The sequence below is a fragment of the Petaurus breviceps genome, unplaced genomic scaffold, assembly GCF_028583685.1.
Source record: "Petaurus breviceps papuanus isolate PSGF00001 unplaced genomic scaffold, PetGlider_PUasm1.0 90895, whole genome shotgun sequence".
NCBI lineage: Eukaryota > Metazoa > Chordata > Mammalia > Diprotodontia > Petauridae > Petaurus > Petaurus breviceps.
Window position 1 is genome coordinate 33,672,333 of NW_027187372.1, and position 19,289 is coordinate 33,691,621.

The 19,289-nt window shown below is 42.5% G+C and overlaps 1 protein-coding gene and 1 long non-coding RNA gene across 3 annotated transcripts in view; one reads left to right on the plus strand and one right to left on the minus strand.

Annotated features, from left to right (window-relative positions):
- PFKFB2 (6-phosphofructo-2-kinase/fructose-2,6-biphosphatase 2) overlaps positions 1-19,289 on the plus strand; it is a 39,689-nt gene that overhangs the window by 4,402 nt on the left and 15,998 nt on the right. For both annotated transcript variants that reach the window (XM_069074737.1, XM_069074738.1), the window contains exons 3-11: positions 115-232; positions 13,703-13,828; positions 14,312-14,408; positions 14,833-14,899; positions 15,053-15,127; positions 15,543-15,599; positions 16,903-17,027; positions 18,160-18,367; positions 18,750-18,896. In XM_069074737.1, coding sequence (XP_068930838.1) covers positions 148-232; positions 13,703-13,828; positions 14,312-14,408; positions 14,833-14,899; positions 15,053-15,127; positions 15,543-15,599; positions 16,903-17,027; positions 18,160-18,367; positions 18,750-18,896 — 987 coding nt within the window. In that variant the 5' untranslated portion in view covers positions 115-147. The remainder of the gene's footprint in view (positions 1-114; positions 233-13,702; positions 13,829-14,311; positions 14,409-14,832; positions 14,900-15,052; positions 15,128-15,542; positions 15,600-16,902; positions 17,028-18,159; positions 18,368-18,749; positions 18,897-19,289) is intronic.
- The window catches only part of LOC138151221 (uncharacterized), a 38,485-nt gene continuing 23,086 nt past the window's right edge, over positions 3,891-19,289 (minus strand). The window contains exons 3-4 of the long non-coding RNA XR_011165763.1: positions 13,058-13,178; positions 3,891-4,106 (exon numbers count right to left, since the gene is read on the minus strand). This is a non-coding gene — a long non-coding RNA (uncharacterized lncRNA). The remainder of the gene's footprint in view (positions 4,107-13,057; positions 13,179-19,289) is intronic.

The following is a 19,289-nucleotide window of genomic DNA, read 5'->3' on the forward strand; positions in this document are numbered from 1 at the left end:
GGGGGTGGGGGGGGGGGGGGGGGGGGGGGGGGGGGGGGGGGGGGAGGTGGGAATCGAGAGTGTGAGTCTTGCTCCTTCCCTTCTTTCACCTACCTCCTCTTTTGTCTCTTCCAGAAGCTCCCCAGGGCCTCGAGTCACTGAACTGCCATGTCTGGGAATCCGGTGCCAACCCCAGAACAGAACAGTCATGTTCTACAGGCTACTAATCTTAGGCAGTCAGAGAAGAAGTGCTGTGAGTACTGGGGAATAATGCCATTCCAGTTTATAGCCTTTCCCCCTCACAAACCATGTGAGGCAGGTAGTATATTATCCTTTTCAGGAAACTGGGAATCAGAGAGGTTAAGAATCATAGTCACAGTTAGTAAATATCAGAGCTGGGGCTCAGCTAGGTCCCCTGAGTTCAGTGGTCCTTCCAAGGAAATGTATGTTTAATGTACATTATATATAGACTTACAGATACATGTGTGTAAAATAATGCATGTAAAGTCCTTTGCCAACCTTAAAGTGATTTACAGATGTTAGTGATCATGACCTTGTTGGTATACAGCCTGAGGATACCAGTGCTGTCCCAGGGTTGAGCTTTTTGTGGTCAAAGTGGAAGGCCTTTCCCTGCTTCTGACAGTGTCCAAAAGAGAAATCATTCTTTCCTCCTCCCCTCAAACCCTCCTGTCTTCCAAACATCCCTATTACTATAAAGGGTCCCACCTAGGACTGCAACCAAAGTGTTAGCCTCATCTTCTTACTCTAACCCTACATATTTGTTCAGTCACCAAGTCTTGGCAGTTTCAAACTTTCATAACAACTTTCATATGCATTTTTTCTTTCTTTTCACTTAAACAACCTCTGCCCTAGGTGAAACTCTCATTCCCCCTCTCCTTGGGCTTTTCCAATAGCCTTTTAACTGGTTCCTCTGCCCCAAGTTTTTCATGCCAACTGATCTTCCCTAAACCCCTAAAATCTAAATCTTCTAATCTAAAATCCAGTATCTTCTAAAGTATAGATGTGGTCATATCACCCCTTACTCAACAAATGCCATGGGATCTCTATTACATTCCAGATCAAAGTAAGTTCTCTGGCATTAAAGCTCTTAACCTGTCACCTTCTTACTTTTCCCATTTTCTTGCACTTTATTCACTTAAATATAGTCTATGAGCTGATCAACTCTGGCCAACTTGTTGTTCCCTAAACATACCATCTCCCATCTCCAAATCTTGTTGCTAGCTGTCTCTCTTGTCCAAATACTCTCCTTCCTGACCTTTGTATCTTAGTTCTTGGACTACATCAAGACTCAGCTCACATCCCAGCTTCTCTAGGAGGTCTTTCCTGGTCCTTCCTCCTTCCCAGCTGCTAGCACCTTCTCCCCTGAAACTAACTTCTGTCTAGTCTGCATATTTCTTGAATGTACCTAGTTATCTATCAGTGGTATTCTCCATTAGAATGTGAGCTTGTGGTCAGGAGCTGTTTTGCCTCTCTTTGCATCTTTAACACTTAGTAGAGTGCTTTGGCACATAGTAGGCACTTGCCACTTGTGTGACTTAAAACAAAGCCTTCCACACCTCCCCATTTTCATGGGTGAATTTTCTGTTTATGAAACAAGGAGAGCGTTTATCCTTGGGGACCTTCTGCTTGTGGTAGGTCATAGACTCATAGGATTAACCACCTCTGAAACTTACTAGCTTGTTGACCATGAATATAGGACTTAATATCTTTGAGTCACTTTTCTCATATCTAAAATGAGATAAGAAAGTCTTTGCAAACCTTTAAAGCGCTGTATAAATGTCAGTGATGCTTATCCAGGAGAGGCAGTGTGCTGTAGTGGGCAGAGGACTGGGTTCAAGTCTTGCCTCTGACTTACACTAGCTGTGTAACCCTGGGCAAGTCACTTACTTAAATAGAAGTTACAGAACCCTGGTCTGTATCTTCAGAGAAAGTTGTAATCATTCATTCAATCAAGTGAAATCATAGCTCTGGACCAAAAGAAAAAGGGATTTAGAGGTGAAAGGACCTTTTGTTGTTGTTGTTGATCTGTTGCAGTTGTGTCTGACTCTTCATGACCATATTTGGGGTTTTCTTGGCAGAGACTAGAGTGGTTTGCCATTTCCTTCTCTAACTCATTTTACATATGAGGAAACTGAGGCAACCAGGGTTAAGTGACTTGCCCAGGGTCACACAGCTAGTAAATGTCTCAGACCAAATTTGAATTCAGGTCTTCCTGACTCTAGACCCAGCCCTATATCCACTGTACCACTTTGCTGCCCAGGAAGGACCCTTAGAGATCACCTAATCAAATGCCCTCACTTTACAGATGAAACTGACACACAGAGAGGCAGCACTTGTCTAGTGATACACAGGTGTCAGAACCACAGTTTGGGCCCAGGTCTTCATAGTGTTTTACAGCCCTTCCCTGTCTCCTGGTCTGGGTTCAAGGGGAAGGAATGCTTACCATCATTTCCACTCCCAGCTTAGCAAGTTATCTATCAGTTTTCTATCTGCGCAAATAACGATATGTTCCCATTAAGGAGGACAGGACAGGACAAGATGGGCTAGGGAGGCAGAGCTGATACTTTTTTCAGTTTGGGTCTTTGCTAGGCTAAAGTTTGTTACAAATCACTACCTTCCTTTTCCACCTACTAGAAACATTGTAATAAGTAGGTACCTCACCCTATTTATTACCCCTTGCTCCAAATCTACATCTCTGGTATTAACCTTGACTCTTTGCCAATCTCAGGATTCCTCCCGTGTGGCATAGTAAGCAGGGCATTGGACTTGGACCTGGGTTCAAGCCCCCTATCAGACAATTACTAGCAGTGTGATCATGGACAAGTCACTCAACTTCTTGGTGTCTCAGTGCCCTTATTTCTAAAATGAACAGGTTGAATTTGATGACCTTAAATGTCCTCTGTAGTTCTAAGTCTCTAATCCTATGAAGGTGCTTCCCTGCTTCACTTGGCTGTAGATTTAACTCTTGTTAATTGCATATTTACTCACCCTTGACTTTCAGAGGGGCCAATGAATCAAGCATTTTCTAGCCTATCTGAGAAGTTGGAGATGCAGATGGTAGATGGGGAAGATAGGGAAGTAACACAGTAGCATTTCTGTTTCTTCCTTCCATCCCATGCCCTTTCTGTCCACTCCCATTAATTAGCCTTGGAATTTTCATATCTGATCTCTCAAGGCTCTGTCCACACCTTGGTTCCTGGCACTACTCAGCATGCTAATGTTTGACCGAAACCCCACTCCCCAGGGAACCCAGACAGAGTCCTCTAACTTTTACCTATGAATTACTCCACCTCTCACTCTCCAGAAGTATGCCAGCTCATTGCTTTCTCACTCTACTAGTTATTAATAGCAGATAAAAGTAGGAGATAGACATGGGGGAGGGATGGATGTTTGATGTTCAAAGCTGTTCTTGGGGCCTCAACCTTGATGGTCTCATGATTAATGATGATAATCTCACATCCCTGAGCTCTTATGAAGCTCTTTAGAGTTGTATGGCCACAGGGACAGCTAAGGTTGGCTCATCTTTTCAGGGTCACCTTCTCCTCTCTGCCTCATCATGCTAAACATGTAGCATAAAAATGTCAACATAGAAAATATGCTCTCTTTCCTCTGCTTAAAACAGTGGGTATCTTTCTGAAAGGTATATGTAAAATGAATTTTTGTAAATGTACTATAAATGTCCTAGAACTCACTATTTAAAGGAACGCTGCAGGAATTCAATTTACCAAGTGAATGGACCATCCTTTGCAAAATTTTTGTTTCATTCTTGGCAATCACCCTCTTGATATGTCTGTTTTCTGACCTGTAGCTGGTATATGGAAGTCAATCAACAAGCATTTATTCAACATCTTCTATGTGCCAAGCACTGTGCCAAGAGAAAAATGAAACAGTTTCTGCCATCAAATAGGACTTTATATTCTATAAAGGGAAACAGACAAAGAAGTTGAATTTGGGAGTGAGGGCCTTGGCATCTAGGGGTCCATAAAGGTGTGTCATGGAAAGAACATTCTGTGTGACTTTAGGCTGCTGCTGATTCCACTTCTCTGGGCCTCAGTTCCTTCATCTGTCAAATAGGGAAGTTGAACCAGATAACTTTTTAGGTCATTCTGAAAAGAAAAAGTAACAAAAATCTCATTAGTGTATATTGGGCTTTCCAAAAGTTGAGCTATGCACTTACACTCCTCAGAAACTGAGTTTTTGTTGGGGTTCTCTAACCTCGATATGAGGTCCTTCTGGCTGCTCCAAGAAGAGTACTTTTTTCCCTAGCTCTAACTTCTTTATGCTAATCATCCCACTCAGATCTTTCCCTTCCTCTTATATGTCAGTCTGGAAGGTTTGGTTCTTTGTGTCCCTGGGGAACTTCCCCCAGAGTTTTCAGGTCTAATGGGAACAAAAGAACCCTGTCCTTACTCATCCCTGGTCCTATCTCCCCTTCTCCTGTCTTGACCTTTCCCCTTCCTCTTCCTAACTTTTTATCTCCTCTCCCCCCTTGCAGGCACCTGCTGTTGGGTTGTCCTAAAGTACAGTGAACTGTCCTGTTTCACTGGCAGTACGTCTGAGTTTCCCGTCCCCCAGGATTGAAATCTGAGACAACCACTGTCCAAGGGAAAAATTAAGCTGAGAGAGTATTTGAAGGCTTGTTTTCTTTTCCTTGCTGCCTCTCTGCATATTATAAAAGGGTCCCATGGCTCTTTCTTGTTCACACCCTCAGCCAGTTTATTAATAGCTCAGCTATTATCCCTTAGCTACCTAATTACCCCAGTGTAGGTCAACTTGGACTCTGGAAAGGTGACAGAGAGGGGAGGGGAGAGAAGGCCTGAGGGCAACAAAGTGGAATCCTAGAGCCTATATTCTCAGTGGTCTTGTTTCAGTTGGGGAACTCAGAATAGGAGTTCCTTAAGTTTTTTTTTCCCTTGAATAGCTCAGTTTGGCCCAAACAAGAACAAGGTGCCATTTATGATCTGAATCCTGTCTTAGGGAAAGGGTCTTCGGGGTCTTGGTAGGAGTTCTGACAAGAGGTTGAGTGGGTTAGTGACTAGTAATGGATGGAGAGTCAGAAGAATTGAATTTTAGTCAGAGTTCTCTCCCAGACAGAAATTCCGTGCAAGTCAGTTTTCCCATCTATAAAACAGAAGTTTTATAGTTGCTCTACCCCCATTTCCCTTTAAGGAAGTTATGAGAAAATGAGTTTATGATTGAGAAAGCAGCTTAGACTCTAATGGAGAATGGGGAGAAAAGGGGAAGGATTTTTTTTGAGATTTCTGCAATTTTTAGAGGTTTTAGTTAAGGATCAGTTTGGAGGAAGAGAGAATTGGAGTCATTTGATGTGATGCCTGCAGGCCCTTGGAATTTAATGTATTAGAGATAGGACAACATGTTCTAAGTTGGTAGCTGTGGCTGTCTGAGTGAATGAATGAGAAAGGAAGCATAGTTTATTTCTGCAGTCTGTCAGTCCTGAGTGACAAATTTTAGGTGGGAGCAAGTGCTGTTTTCACCAGCCATTAGCAGGCTCAGCTTGGTTTGGTAAACACTGAGCAGCTGTATTCTCGGGAGCTTTAGAGCAACCCCCAAGCTCTGTTGATTCAAGACCCTGGAGAGGGGAACAGGACCTTTGGGGGAAGTGCCTAATGGGCTGTGAAGTGTGGGTGAAGCTAGTCTAGGAGAAAGAAGTAGCCTGAGTAATGAGCCGAGCAGTGGAGGACTGGGGAGTATGCGTGGCCCCTTAGCTGGAGAAAGTGAGGACTCAGGGGTTTAGCCACTTATATCTGAAAATAGCCATCTGTTTGGGGCCATTGAGCAGCATTGCTGAGCCATGCTCTGCTGAGAATAGAAAGATGGTTACCATAGCTCAGAGATCCTAAATAGGAGTTAGAGAAAAGAAATTCGAAAAGAAATAAGAGGTAGGAAATAAAATTATTTTTCCTTTGTTATGAATTTATCCTCAAGGAGTCTCTCACTCCACCTTCATTCATCTGTTGTAATGTTTGGGGGCAGAAAGTGCTTTCTCTCTTGGGAAACAGAGGTAGCAAAGTGTAGTGTGTGCAGTGCTGAGCTTGGAAGTCTGGAAGACTTGGGTTTAAATCCTATCCCTAAAACTTACTAGCTTTGTGGCCCTAGGCAAGTCATTTGACTTTGATTTGATTCAAGAAACTCCCTGGGACCTGACTTTCCAACAGGTACCTGCCTTTCACTTGTACAAGATATCTATACTTCCCATTCCACTGAGACCCCATCTGTTCCACTCCTTACCAAAAACTTTTCTTGTCATTTTTTCACCAAAGAGGAAAAAATGTTGCCATTCTGGTGTCTGCAACTATACTGTATCAGTTTCCCCTAGTCTTCAGGATGGGAGGATTTTAGAAATAGAAGGGGCCCTAGAAATCACAGAGTATAAAAACTGCTCATTGTACAGATGAAGATGCTAAAGGCCAGGAAGGGAAATGATTTGCCTAAGGCCATATAGCTAGTAAGCAGTAGGGTCTGATTTTGAGCCCACATTCTAATCCCATACATTTTCTACTCGTTTCATATTTTTCTATTCTTTGTTTCATATCATACAGGCTTTCTATCTAATATGGGAAAAAAAAGTTTTTTTAGGGGAAAAATCATTCCTCCTCTTTGATTATTTAAAACAGCAACTACTTTGATATTCCCCCTTTTTTTTTTATAAAACATTTACATCTTAGTTCTCTAGGCTCACCACAAGCAATACTAACATTCGTAGGAGAAGCACCATTAAATTACCATTAAATGTAGGGAGGCAGGCAGGCAGGCAGGCCTGACTCTAGCTCCTCGGGAGGAATCTTCCTGAGGATGAGGTCAAAGGCCTTCTCCTTACTAACTCTCCCCCTCCTTATTCCACACCTTCTTCACCTTTTGCCCTCCCCCCTAGCCTGGACCTCTACACTAAGGCAAACTATAAAATCAGACCTTGAAAGATGACTCCAGCTTTGGGCTTTGTTCCCAGGCACAGGTCACCAGAGGACAATGTAGGAGACTGGGGCTACTTCAGGTGGAAGCAGCAAAAGGGATTTTTGCTTTGTTCAAAGGTTGGAAGGGTCAAGGTTCCTGCCTGGTTCTGTTCTTGAGTTACCTTGTGATCTAGGTTCACAGTCATCTTAACCCCTCTGGGCCTCCTTTTACTGTCATTTTAATGGAAGGAGAGATTATTATTATTCCTCCCGCCCCTTGCCACCATTACTTTGTATTTACCCTGTATATATTTTATTTCTCTTTTCTATGGACATGATATACACTTGCAGTATATATAAGACTATATATATATATACATATAAAGACTATAAGTATATATAAGACCCTTGAAGGCAGGAACTTTTTCATTTCTGTATTCCTAGTGCAAAAGTTCTTAACCTTTTTTTGTGTCATGTTTCCCTTTGGTACTCTGGTGAAGTTTGTCCTTTCTCAGGATAATGATTTTTTTTTCTTTTCAAAAATATTTTATGTTTTTTTTTCTAATTACATGTAAAAACACTTTTTAACATTCATTTTTAAAAAATTTTTGAGTTCCAAATTCTCTCTCCCTTTCTATTCATTGAGAAGGCAAGCAATTTGATATAGGTTTTACATGTGTGGTCATACAAAACATATTTCCATATTAGTCATATTATAAAAGAAAACACAGACTAAAAAAAAAAGCCTGAGGAAAATAAAGACAATTTTTTAAAAGTTTCTAAAATCTGCGTTGAGACTCCATCAGTCCTTTCTCTGGAGGTGGATAGCATTTTTCATCATAAGTCCTTTGGAATTGTCTTGGAACATTGTATTGCTGAGAATAGCTAAGTCATTCACCATTGATCTTTGTTACAGTATTGCTGTTACTGTGTACAACATTCTTCAGGTTCTGCTCACTTGACTTTGTATCAGTTTATGTAAGTCTTTCCAAGTTTTTCTGAAAGCATCCTATGCATCATTTTTTTATAGCATAATAGTATGCCCTTACAATCATGTACCACAACTTATTCAGCCATTCCCCAATTGATGGGCTTCCCCTCAATTTCCAAGAAGAGTTGCTATAAATATTTTTATACATATAGGTCCTTTTCTTTTTTTTTCTTTTTCCATCTCTTTGGGATACAGACCTAGTAGTGGTATTACAGGATCAAAAGATATGAACAGTTTGTTTTTTTTTAGCTTTTTAGGCATAATTCCAGCACTCCCGAATAGTTGGATCAGTCCACAACTGTACCATCAGCATGTTAGTGTCCCAGTTTTCCCATATCCCCTCCAGAATTTATCATTTTTGTTTTCTGTCATATTAACCAGATAAGTGTGAGGTGGTATGTCAGAGTTCTTTAAATGTGCATTTCTCTAATCAATAGGGATTAAGAGCATTTTTTCATATGACTGTAGATAGTTTAATTTCTTCTGAAAACTGCCTGTTCATATTCTTTGACCATTTATCAATTGGAGAATGACTTATATTCTTATAAATTTGACTCGGTTCTCTATATATTTGAGAAATGAGGCCTTTGTCAGAGAAGCATGCTGTAAAAATTTTTTCACAGTTATGATTACTGTGTATTTCCCCTCTGTTTATCTTTCTCGCTTTCCACTTTCACCCTGCCTCTCCTCAAAAGTATTTTGCTTCTGATCATTTCCCCCCAGTTCCCTCTACCTTCTTTCAGCTTCCTTCCTTCTCTTATCTACTTCCCCTCCTTCTTCCCTGTAGGGTAAGATAGTCTTCTGTACCCAACTGGGTTATTCCCTTTTTGAGTCAATTCCAATGAGAGTAAGGTTCAAACATTATCTGCCACCCCAACCCCATCTTTCCTTCCATTATAAAAGCTCTTTTGCCCCTCTTTTATGTGAGATAATTTGCCCCATTCCTTTCCCTCAGTGTATCCCCCTTTCTCACCCCTTAATTTTATTTTTTTAGATATCCCATTATAGTAAACTTACACTTGTGCCTTCTGTCTAACTGCCCTAATAATGATGAAGTTCTTAGGAGTTACAAGTATCTCCTTCCCATGTGTGAATATAAACAGTTTTACCTTATTGTATGTCTTATGGTTTATCTTTCCTGTTTACCTTTTTATGCTTCTCACAAGTCTTATATTTGAAAATCACATTTTCTATTTAGCTCTGGTCTTTTCATCAGGAATACTTGAAAGTCCTCTGTTTCATTAAATATCCTTTTTTTCTGCTGAAAGAGTATACTCAATTTTTCAGGGTAGGTGATTCTTGGTTGTAATCCTAGCTCCCATGCCCTCCAGAATATCATATTCTAAGCCCCATAATACTTTAATGTAGAAGCTGCTAAATCTTGTATTCTCCTGACTATGACTCCACAATATTTGAATTGTTTCTTTCTGACTGCTATCAATATTTTCTTCTTGATATGGAAGCACTGGAATATGGCTATACTTTTCATTTTGAGATCTCTTTCAGGGGATGATCAGTGGATTTTTTCAATTTCTATCTTACCCTTTTGTTCTAGGATATCAAAGCAGTTTTCCTTGATAATTTCTTGGAATATGATATCTGGGCTCTTTTTTGTAAATTATGACTTCCAGGTAGTTTGATGATTCTTAAAGTATCTCTTCTGGATCTATTTTCCAGGACAGATGTTTTTCCAATGAGATAGTTCACATTTATTCTGTTTTTTCATATTTTTTATTTTGTTTTATTGTTTCTTTTTTTTTTTTGGAATGGGGGAAGGCAGGGCAATTGGGGTTAAGTGACTTGGTCACACAGCTAGTAAGTGTTAAGTGTCTGAGGCTGAATTTGAACTCAGGTCCTGCTGACTTCCAGGGCCAGTGCTTTATTCATTGAGCCACCTAGCCACCCCTGTTTTATTGTTTCTTGATTTTTCATGGAGTCAGTAACTTTCAGTTGCCCAATTCTAATTTTTAAGGAACTATTTTCTTCAGTGAGCTTTTGTACCCCCTTTTCCATGTAGCAAAATTTGCTTTTTAAGGAGTTCTTCCCTTCAGTGGACTTTGTGTCTCTTTTGCCATTTGGCCAATTCTGTTTCCTTAAGTTGTTATTTTCTTCAGTATTTTTTTTGCCTCCTTTACCAAGCTGTTGACTTTTCATTATTTTCTTGTGTCACTATCATTTCTTTTCACAATTTTTCCTTTACCTCTCTTAGTTGATTTTTAAATCCTTTTGAGCTCTTCTAGGAATATTTTTGGGGCCTGAGACCAAGTCATATTTTTTTTCTTTGAGGCTTTGGACATAGCTATTTTGATTTCATCATTTTCTTCCCAGTTTGTGTTTTGATCTTCCCTGACACCATAGTAACTTTCTGTGGTCAGGTTCTTTTGTTTGTTCATTTTTCTAACCTATTTCTTTACTTTACTTGATGCTAAAGTTGGGCTCTGTTCCAAGGGTGGAGGGGACACCACTCCAAGCTTCAGGTTTTTCATGCTGCTGTTTTCAGAGCTAGTTCTGGGCGTCTATAAGTTTTCATTTTTCCAAAGTTTCTATGATCTAAGGAGAGGTGTGGTCACTGTTCTCTTGACCTAATCTCTGGTCTGTGAGCAGCCACAAGCACTCTTTTCCACCCTGGAACTATGTCCAATATACTAGTACTCCTCCTCACCCTGATACTGCAACCCAAAATCATGTATGGTCAATGCAACAGAGACCTGCATCCAGTGCTGAGAAAGCGTCCTGCAGCGTACTTCTGACCAGCTGTCTGACCCCCTTAAAATCTGTGAGCTGAGAGCTCCGGAAGCTGCTGCCAATTCAGTCACACCTAAGGCCTGCTCTGAACTGTGCTTCACTCTCACCCAGTGAGGCAGACCTTTCCTGCTAACCTCTTAAGTTGTTTTGGGCTGGAAAATTGTTTCACCCCATCCTTTTGTTGGCTCTGCCACTCCAGAATGTACATGAGGTCTTATTTTAAAGTTGTTTGCAGGGGAATTTGGGAGAACTCAGGTGGGTCCCTATGCCTTGACTCTACCATTTTGGTTCTGCCTCCAGGATAATGTTTTAAAATGCATAAAATAAAACAGAGGATTACAAAGGAAACTAATTACATTGAAATACAGTTATCATTAATTTTTTTTAGGTTCATGGAACTTCTTGAAATTTATCCCCAGGTTAAAAACCCCTACCTAGGGACCTAGAAAAGTACCTGGCAATTAATCAACATTCCCTTTTTTGTAGTTTAGTTTTTATTTCATAAACTTAACTCTGTTGTCTAGCCAGACTTGTGGAAGGAAAAAGGAAATGAAATCCAAAGAACACTGCAACAAGTGAGAGCACAAGAATTACAGAGTATAAGAGCAAATGGGATTTGAGGGTTGGAGGTGCTCTCTCCAACTACAGAGGAATGGTTTGATCGTTAAGACAAAAAACAAACAAACAAAATCTTATGAAAGTTATCCACAGTCAGCGACAGTGATCTTCTTTCTGGTCTTGCCATCCCAAGAACCGAAATGCTCCATGTATTCCACAATGTTCATGCCTTCTTTTACCTGGCCAAAGACTACATACTTGCCATCCAACCAATCAGACTTAGCAGTACAGATGAAAAACTGGGAGCCATTTGTTTTGGGTCCAGCATTTGCCATGGACAAGATGCCAGGGCCAGTATACCTCAGGATAAAGTTCTCATCAGCAAATTTCTTCCCGTAGATGGACTTGCCACCAATGCCATTATGGCATGTGCACATGAACCCAGGAATGATTCTGTGGAAGCAGGATCTCTTGTAACCAAAACCCTTCTCTCCAGTGCTAAGAGCACATAAGTTTCCTCCTGTCTCAGGAACCTTATCTGCAAAGAACTCGAAAGTAATCTGGCCCAGAGGCTTATCAATGACGACGACAATGTTGAAGTACATGTTGGGGTTAGCCATGGCCACAGATGCCTGGGCTGGAAGCGACAACGGAGGAGGCGGTGGGGATCAGCATCTGGTGGACAGAACCAAGATGAGGACTCCTGGTGGCAGCATCTGCCTAATCAATATTTCTTGGCAAAATAATGAAATCTGAAATCTTGGGATGAGGACAAATGAGAGAATACTTTGGCTACAAATACTTTGAAAAATCAGGAGGGATTATTACTGTGACTAATAAAAATTGTGACTATGTCCAAAGTGTTCTGCTTTGCATTCTAACCATTAAATCAGACCAAATTGTGCACCAGTGTTCTTTATTACCTTAAGGTTCCTTCAGGGGCCATCACACCTTCATCTATGTCTTGTGTCATCCTTTGGACTAGACAGAAGATAATGGAGATTCTGCCACAACCTAGATCTGATCTTGGGGGGCTCAGAGCTTTGACCTCAGAGGCCAATTCAGAGGCTTTAGAGCTAAAAGGGACCTTGGAGATCATCTAGTCTAACACCTCTTATTTCACAGATCCAAGAAAATGCTTGAGTTCAACATTTGTTAAGAACCTACTGCATAAGGTTCTGTGCTAAGCACCAGTAATACAAAGACAAAAACAAAATAGTTTAAAATTGTACAGATGAAGAAACTGAAGCCAGGAGGTCAAGTGAATTAACCAGAGTCATTCATACCAGGGATTATTAATAATTATAACAATAGCTAACAGTTATCTAGTTCTAACTATGTGCCGGGCACTGTACTAAGTGCTTGACTATTATTATATCACTTGATCCTCACAATGACCCTAGAAGGTAGGTGCTATTTTTATCCCCATTTTACAGTTAAGAAAACTGAGGCAAAAAGAGATTTTAAGTGACTTGCCCAGGGTCACACAGTTAGGAAGTGTCTGAGACTGGATTTGAACTCAGGTTTTCCTGACTCCAAGACAAGGAGCTCTATCCACTCTGCCATCTTGCTGCCCAAGCAGAACCAGGATTAGGACATATACCTTCAGACTTCAAACCTAGCATTTTTCCTGTTTCACTATATTGCCTCCTTTAGGAGTGGTAGCTTGGGCTGGTGTTCTATGACTCCATGGTGTACAGACAATCCTGAGAGGGTAGGAGCATTGAGGAAAACAGAAAATGATTTTTCACTACTAGGGATATTATGACCAGTTCTGGAATTTGACTCCATTATAAAGAGAACCTACTAAAAGGCAAGGGAATTTTGGGGAGGGGAAGACAAGGATAATTACCTCTTAGGATCATTTGGTACCAGAGGTCTTCTTCAGTTCCTTGGTTACTAGGCAGGTCATTCCATCAGGCCCCCTCTTTTTCTTTCCTCTCTTTCATCTGTCTCTCCTGATGCTGAGCTGTCTTCAGATATTTGAAAAGAAAGAGGCCCAAACTCTTTAACAGGTAGGGAGTGGCATGGTGGAGTACAAAGGGCATTGGACTGGGAGTCAGGAGAGACCTGTGTTCAGATCTTGCCTGTGACACTTACTAGTTCTGGACAAATGATTGGACCTTGGACAAATGATTGCTTATCCTCCCTGATTCCCATTTTCCTTTTCTGCAAAATGAAGGTCATATTGTCTATAGTTCCTGTTTCATAGGGTTCCATGAAGCTCTAACAAGGTCATACATGTAAATTGCCTTACTTGGTCCAGTGGAATGAGCACTGAATATGGAGTCAGGGGACCTGGGTTCACATCCTGCTTCTGTGCTAAATGTAATCATCAGTTAACATGAAATTACCGTAAGGTAATATGAAAATGTCAGCTCTTACTGTTCCCCCAACAATTTGATCTGCCTTGTATCAGACAAGTTCAGCAGGCATCTCCACAGCCTTCCTATCTACCCTCTCTGATCCCTTTGGCTTCCCTCCCCTTTCCTTGTAGCATGGGCCTCCTACATGACGAACTCCCCAACACTTATTGTCATGATTGGCCTGCCAGCCCGGGGCAAGACCTATGTATCCAAGAAACTCACCCGCTACCTCAACTGGATTGGGGTACCCACCAAAGGTAAGCGGTTTAGTCTGTAGGTAGAGTACCCTGGAGAAGGGGAAGGATAGAGAGGACTTCGGTTTTTGGTCCTTTGTTTAGGGGGCTTAGAGGTCTCTTGGGCTTGGGGATTCAGTTTCCATGCTCCCAGATTTCCATACCAGGCAGTACCAGTGCTCCACAAGTCTGGCAGCTCAATGTCCTTCCCTGCCCCTTGGTAAACTTAAAGTTATTTTCTGAAGTGGTTGACTGGGGTTAAGGGTGGGGGTAGGGAGGAACATCTCTGTTCCTAGGCTTGGAACAGACTGGGGGAGGGCAGAGATGGGAGTTGGGGGGCAGGGCAGGTTGGACCAGTATTTCTTGTCCTGGTCTTCAATCCTGGATAGATTAACCTGGTCTGGGGAATGACTGATTTCTAACCCATGGACCCCCCCCCACCCCCACCCCATTGACACTGGGGCTATTATGGCATTTAGGAGCTAAAGGGTAGAACTTTTTCCACAGTTTTTAATCTCGGGGTGTATCGACGTGAAGCAGTCAAATCATATAAATCCTATGACTTCTTCCGGCATGACAATGAAGAGGCCATGAAGATCCGAAAGTAAGTCCATTTCCATGAGGCAGGGGCATTGGCAATCCACGACCACAAAGAGGAATGGGCAGGGCAGACATTGGCTTTCCTTTTAGACAGTAGATCCTAAGGATTTCCAAGGAAAATTGATCAAGCCAGGAACCCAAAGGCTCTGAGGACAAAGGAGTGAGACTAAAGAAGCCTCTGACATTAAAATCTAATCATTCCTGCCTTCTTGATACTGGCTCCAAATAGGTGCTTGAGTCTGATCTGGAGGGGAGGATTCAAAAGGTCTTAAAGGAGGAACTAAGAATGTGAATCAGGGGACAGACTAGAAAGGTGAGGGGAGCAGAGTGAGCCAACGTGTCTCTAACTGATCCGATTTTGCCATTTCCCCTTTTGTCACTGTGTAATCTTCTAGGACACCTGCCTCACTCCTTCTCTCTTTTTGCAGACAGTGTGCCCTGGTGGCTCTACAAGATGTTAAGGCGTATTTCACTTATGAATGTGGTCAGATTGCGGTAAGCATTGCCCATCTTCTTCCACCCTCCTCCACACTCAGCTCATCTCCCCCCTCTTCAGCTCCATCTTGAGTTTCCACTCAGGTAACAGGTATCCCCTTTCCATACTCTCCCTTGCCCCCTCCAATTCTCATCATGTGCTTTCTTCCCCAGGTATTTGATGCTACCAATACCACTCGGGAAAGAAGGGACCTGATCTTGAACTTTGCCAAGGAGAATGCCTTCAAGGTTGGGTCTGGCTCAAGATGCCAGGGCAGTGGGCCTGGGGAGTGGGTGAGGAAGGAATTAGGTGTTTACGACTCTTCCCTTGGGTCTGGTCTCCAATCCTAGAGTACTTTTGTTTCTTTCTTAGACTCATGGCCTGTGTGCCTGAGGTCCTGGGAATCTGGTTTTATATCTATACATATATGTCTGTGTGTATAAACATACACACACATATACACATGTATGTATACAAATGTACATATGCACACACATATCTCTGTTTCTATCTATCTCTATATCTATCTATCCACGAAATACATATAAAATGTTATTTTTGAATGCCATTCTCCCCAAGGGATGCCTAGGGGAAGAAAGAGTGTGTTTTTAGCTAATAGCCCTTTCATGCTGCTCACCACTGCTCTATCCCCCTCCTCTTCAGGTATTCTTTGTGGAATCTGTATGTGATGATCCTGATGTGATTGCTGCCAACATTCTGGTGGGTAAATCTCCATTCCCGTGGCCACGTCCAATCCTTTAGGGGTTGTATGAGCCTTTTTTTGTTAACGATGGGAAAGAACCAAGACTTAATACTGAAAGTAATCACTGAGGGGCGGCCAGGTGGCTCAGCGAGTAAGAGCACCAGCTCCAGTGTCGGGATGACCTGGATCAAATCCGGGCTCAGATACTCAGCACCACACCCAGAAATAATAACTGGCCATGTAACCTTGAGCAAGTTACTTAACCCCGATTGCTTATTAAAAAAAAAAAAAGTAATCAATGCTCATGAGTTTCCAGCTTTGAGGAATATTACCCTGTTCCTCCTTATTAACTTCCCCTGGGGATCAGGGACAAGTTTGGGTAGAAGAAAGGGAAAGCATTGAAGAAGAAACTGACATACAGGGATAAAAAGAGACATGTCCTGGAGGCCAAAGCAAGACAGCCTCACAGTCTGAAATCCTGGCCCAAGGATATGAGTCATGACTGGAGGTTCCGACTGGGGCATTTCTCCTGGAAGGGATCTAATATAGGAATGCCATCTGCCAGGTAATTATTTTGTTCCAGTATTTAGGCTCATGTGTGTGATAAGCCCGATTCCCTGTTGGGTGAAGGGACTATTGATATAGGGATGTAAAGGAAGCAGGACATAGTGGATAGAGAGCTTGACAGGAAGACTGTGGTTCAAATCCCACCTCAGTCACTTACTGGCTGTGTTACTTTGTGAAAGTCTCTTCACTTCTGTAAGCCTAATAATAAGTAGGTACTTCCTTATCTGTAAAATGGGGATAATAATAGCACCTATTTGGCAAGGTGGTTGTGAGGGTCAAATGAAATCCTAGATATCAGATGCTTTGTAGACTTTTAAAAGTGTCATATAGATGTGAAACACCATTGTCATTATCATAAATATGTAATCACTAGCAATAATAATCATTATTACTGTTAGTAGAGAAAGAGAAAAATCCCTGGGGTTCCCCCCCCTTTTTTTCGCAGCACATCTTACTTTTCCCAGGAAAAGGCAAAAGTTTCTGAGCCCCAGGAAGAGCCTCAACAAAGTTAAACTCCTGCCTGTCTCCACGCTAGTGATAGTCATGTGACTCTCCCTATTATTGCTCTCTATCCCTGTTGCCAGAATGAGGGGAGATGGGTTGGGGGTGGGAGCAGACATCAAAGGTTTTTCCAGTTGAAGGGAATTATTGGCCCCGATGAAAGACTAGAAGAGGCGTGTGGGGGGAATGGAGGGACAATATCAGGAGGGGGCTTCTGTTGTGACAGGGTCCCAACTAGTCTTATTTTTCCAGGAAGTGAAGGTCTCAAGTCCAGACTACCCAGAGAGGAACAGGGAGAATGTGATGGAGGACTTCCTGAAGAGAATCGAATGTTATAAAGTCACCTATCGGCCTCTTGACCCTGACCACTATGACAAGTGAGACTTGAATCCTTGACCTTCACACAGTTGTTTTGAGGTTTTTGGAGGATGGAGTTGGGCTACTGTGGTAGGGGCAGCTCTTCAAGCAAATTTGAACCTCCTATGGTCCTGGGATTCCATAATTTCTCACTTATAATATACATATCATTTAAGAGGTCAAAGAGATGTTGAGTTTCAGTGGTTTATATATGGGGTAAGTGTTGAGTGTCTGAGGTTGAATTTGAACTCAGGTCCTCCCGACTTCAGGGCCAGTGCTCTAGTCACTGAGCCACCTAGCTGCCCCCCCAAAATTTATATAATTCTTTAAGGTTTGCAAAGCACTTTATAGACTTGTTATTTGATCCCATGATAACCCGGGGGGTTAGGTGCTATTATTATCTTCATTTTACAAATGAGGAACCTAAGTTATGTCTCCCCACCTCCTGCCTTTCAGGTTCCTTTTGTGTGTTGCCTTTCCTCATTAGATTGTAGGCTCCCCGAGGGCAGGGAAAATACACAAATATATACAAATACCCAATATTTGTATCCCCAGCGCTTAGCACAGTGCCTGGCATATAGGAAGTACTTAATACACGTTTCTATTTGTTTCCTTTTTTTTATTGGCTTTTTGGAGGGGAGGGGGAGCAGTTGGGGTTTGGTGACTTGCCCAAGGTCACACGGCTAGGAAGTGTTAAGTGTCTGAGGCTGTATACACGTTTCTTGACTGACTAAGGCAGACAGAGCTTAAGTGACTTGCCCAGAGTCATGCAAACAACCAGTAAATGTTTGAGGGAGGTTTTGAACTACTCATATCTTCCCAACTCGAGGACCAGGGCTCTTCACTGCTTAGTTGATCTCTTCAAGGACATGATCTACAGCTTCCATGTCCCTGCCACGGTGTCACCCAACATTTTTAACTAAGTGAAAGTAAATTTTATTTAGTCTTATTTGGAAAAAAAAGTTATTTTCTTATGGTTCGGTCAGGGGATGAGCACACTAGAGGGGGTGAGGTTAGACTGGAAGTGATGGGAGGAGAAGCAGCTCTTGGGATTCACATTGAGGATCCACATTGTGAGTTTCCACCCAGTCCTTCTCCCCAGGATCTCACCTCTGGAGGGGTTCTTCTCCCCTTTTCTCCCTTCTGTGCCAGGGATCTGTCCTTCATCAAGGTGATCAATGTGGGACAGCGGTTCCTGGTGAACCGGGTACAGGACTACATCCAAAGCAAGATCGTGTACTACCTCATGAACATCCACGTCCAGCCCCGAACCATCTATCTTTGTCGCCACGGAGAGAGCGAGTTCAACCTGTTGGGCAAGATTGGCGGTGACTCTGGCCTCTCATCCCGAGGAAAGCAGGTGCGCCTGTAGCCAGTGGACCAAGAGGGGTCATGGTCATTGCTGGTGTCATTGTGTTCACCCCCTGGCCTCTCCTGCATCCACATTTACATCCTTAGTGTTGCTTAGAGTGGTTTGCAGAGCAGGGATGGTGCCAACCTGTCGCCTTGCGGTTTTGTCCCGTGTTTAAGGATGTTGGGGGAAGGTCTCACTTCCTCATCAGGTCTAGTCCTATCTGAAGCCAGGCATCTGCCTGCATTCTCAGCACTCTACCATGTGCTCCAATTCAAATCCATTTCCTCCTGGACAGTCATGGCTTTTCAGCTCCTTGACTATGGTGATCTTGGCCATCTCCTCTTTTGTTCCCACTTAGATTCAGTCGTCTTCTTTTGTTTCCTCCCAGTTTGCTCAAGCACTAAGGAAGTTCCTGGAGGAGCAGGAGATTGTGGATCTCAAGGTGTGGACCAGCCAGCTAAAGAGGACCATCCAGACCGCAGAGTCCCTAGGCGTGACATATGAGCAGTGGAAGATCCTGAATGAGATTGATGCTGTGAGTAGACAGCTGGTAGGGCTGTTCTGGCTGCTGGTGGCCCAGTGGTTAGAGTGCTGGCCCTGGAGTCAGGAAGACTCACTTTTCTGAGTTCAAATCTGGCCTCAGACATTTACTAGCAGTGTGACCCTGGGCAAGTCACTGCACCCTGTTTGCCTCAGTTTCTTCCTCTCTAAAATGAAACTGGAGAAGGAAACAGCAAATTTCTCCAGTATCTCTCCCAAGAGAACCCCAAATGTGGGACAGGAGCCCCACAGAGTTCATTGTTTGGCAGCTATATCCAGAATGGAGTCTGGTAGCAGAACATGGACCTTTTTTTTTTTTTTAAACCTAGCCATTGTGATTCCTGGGGTGAAGCCTAGAGTTGTTCCATTTGGGTGTGTAAAAGTCTCG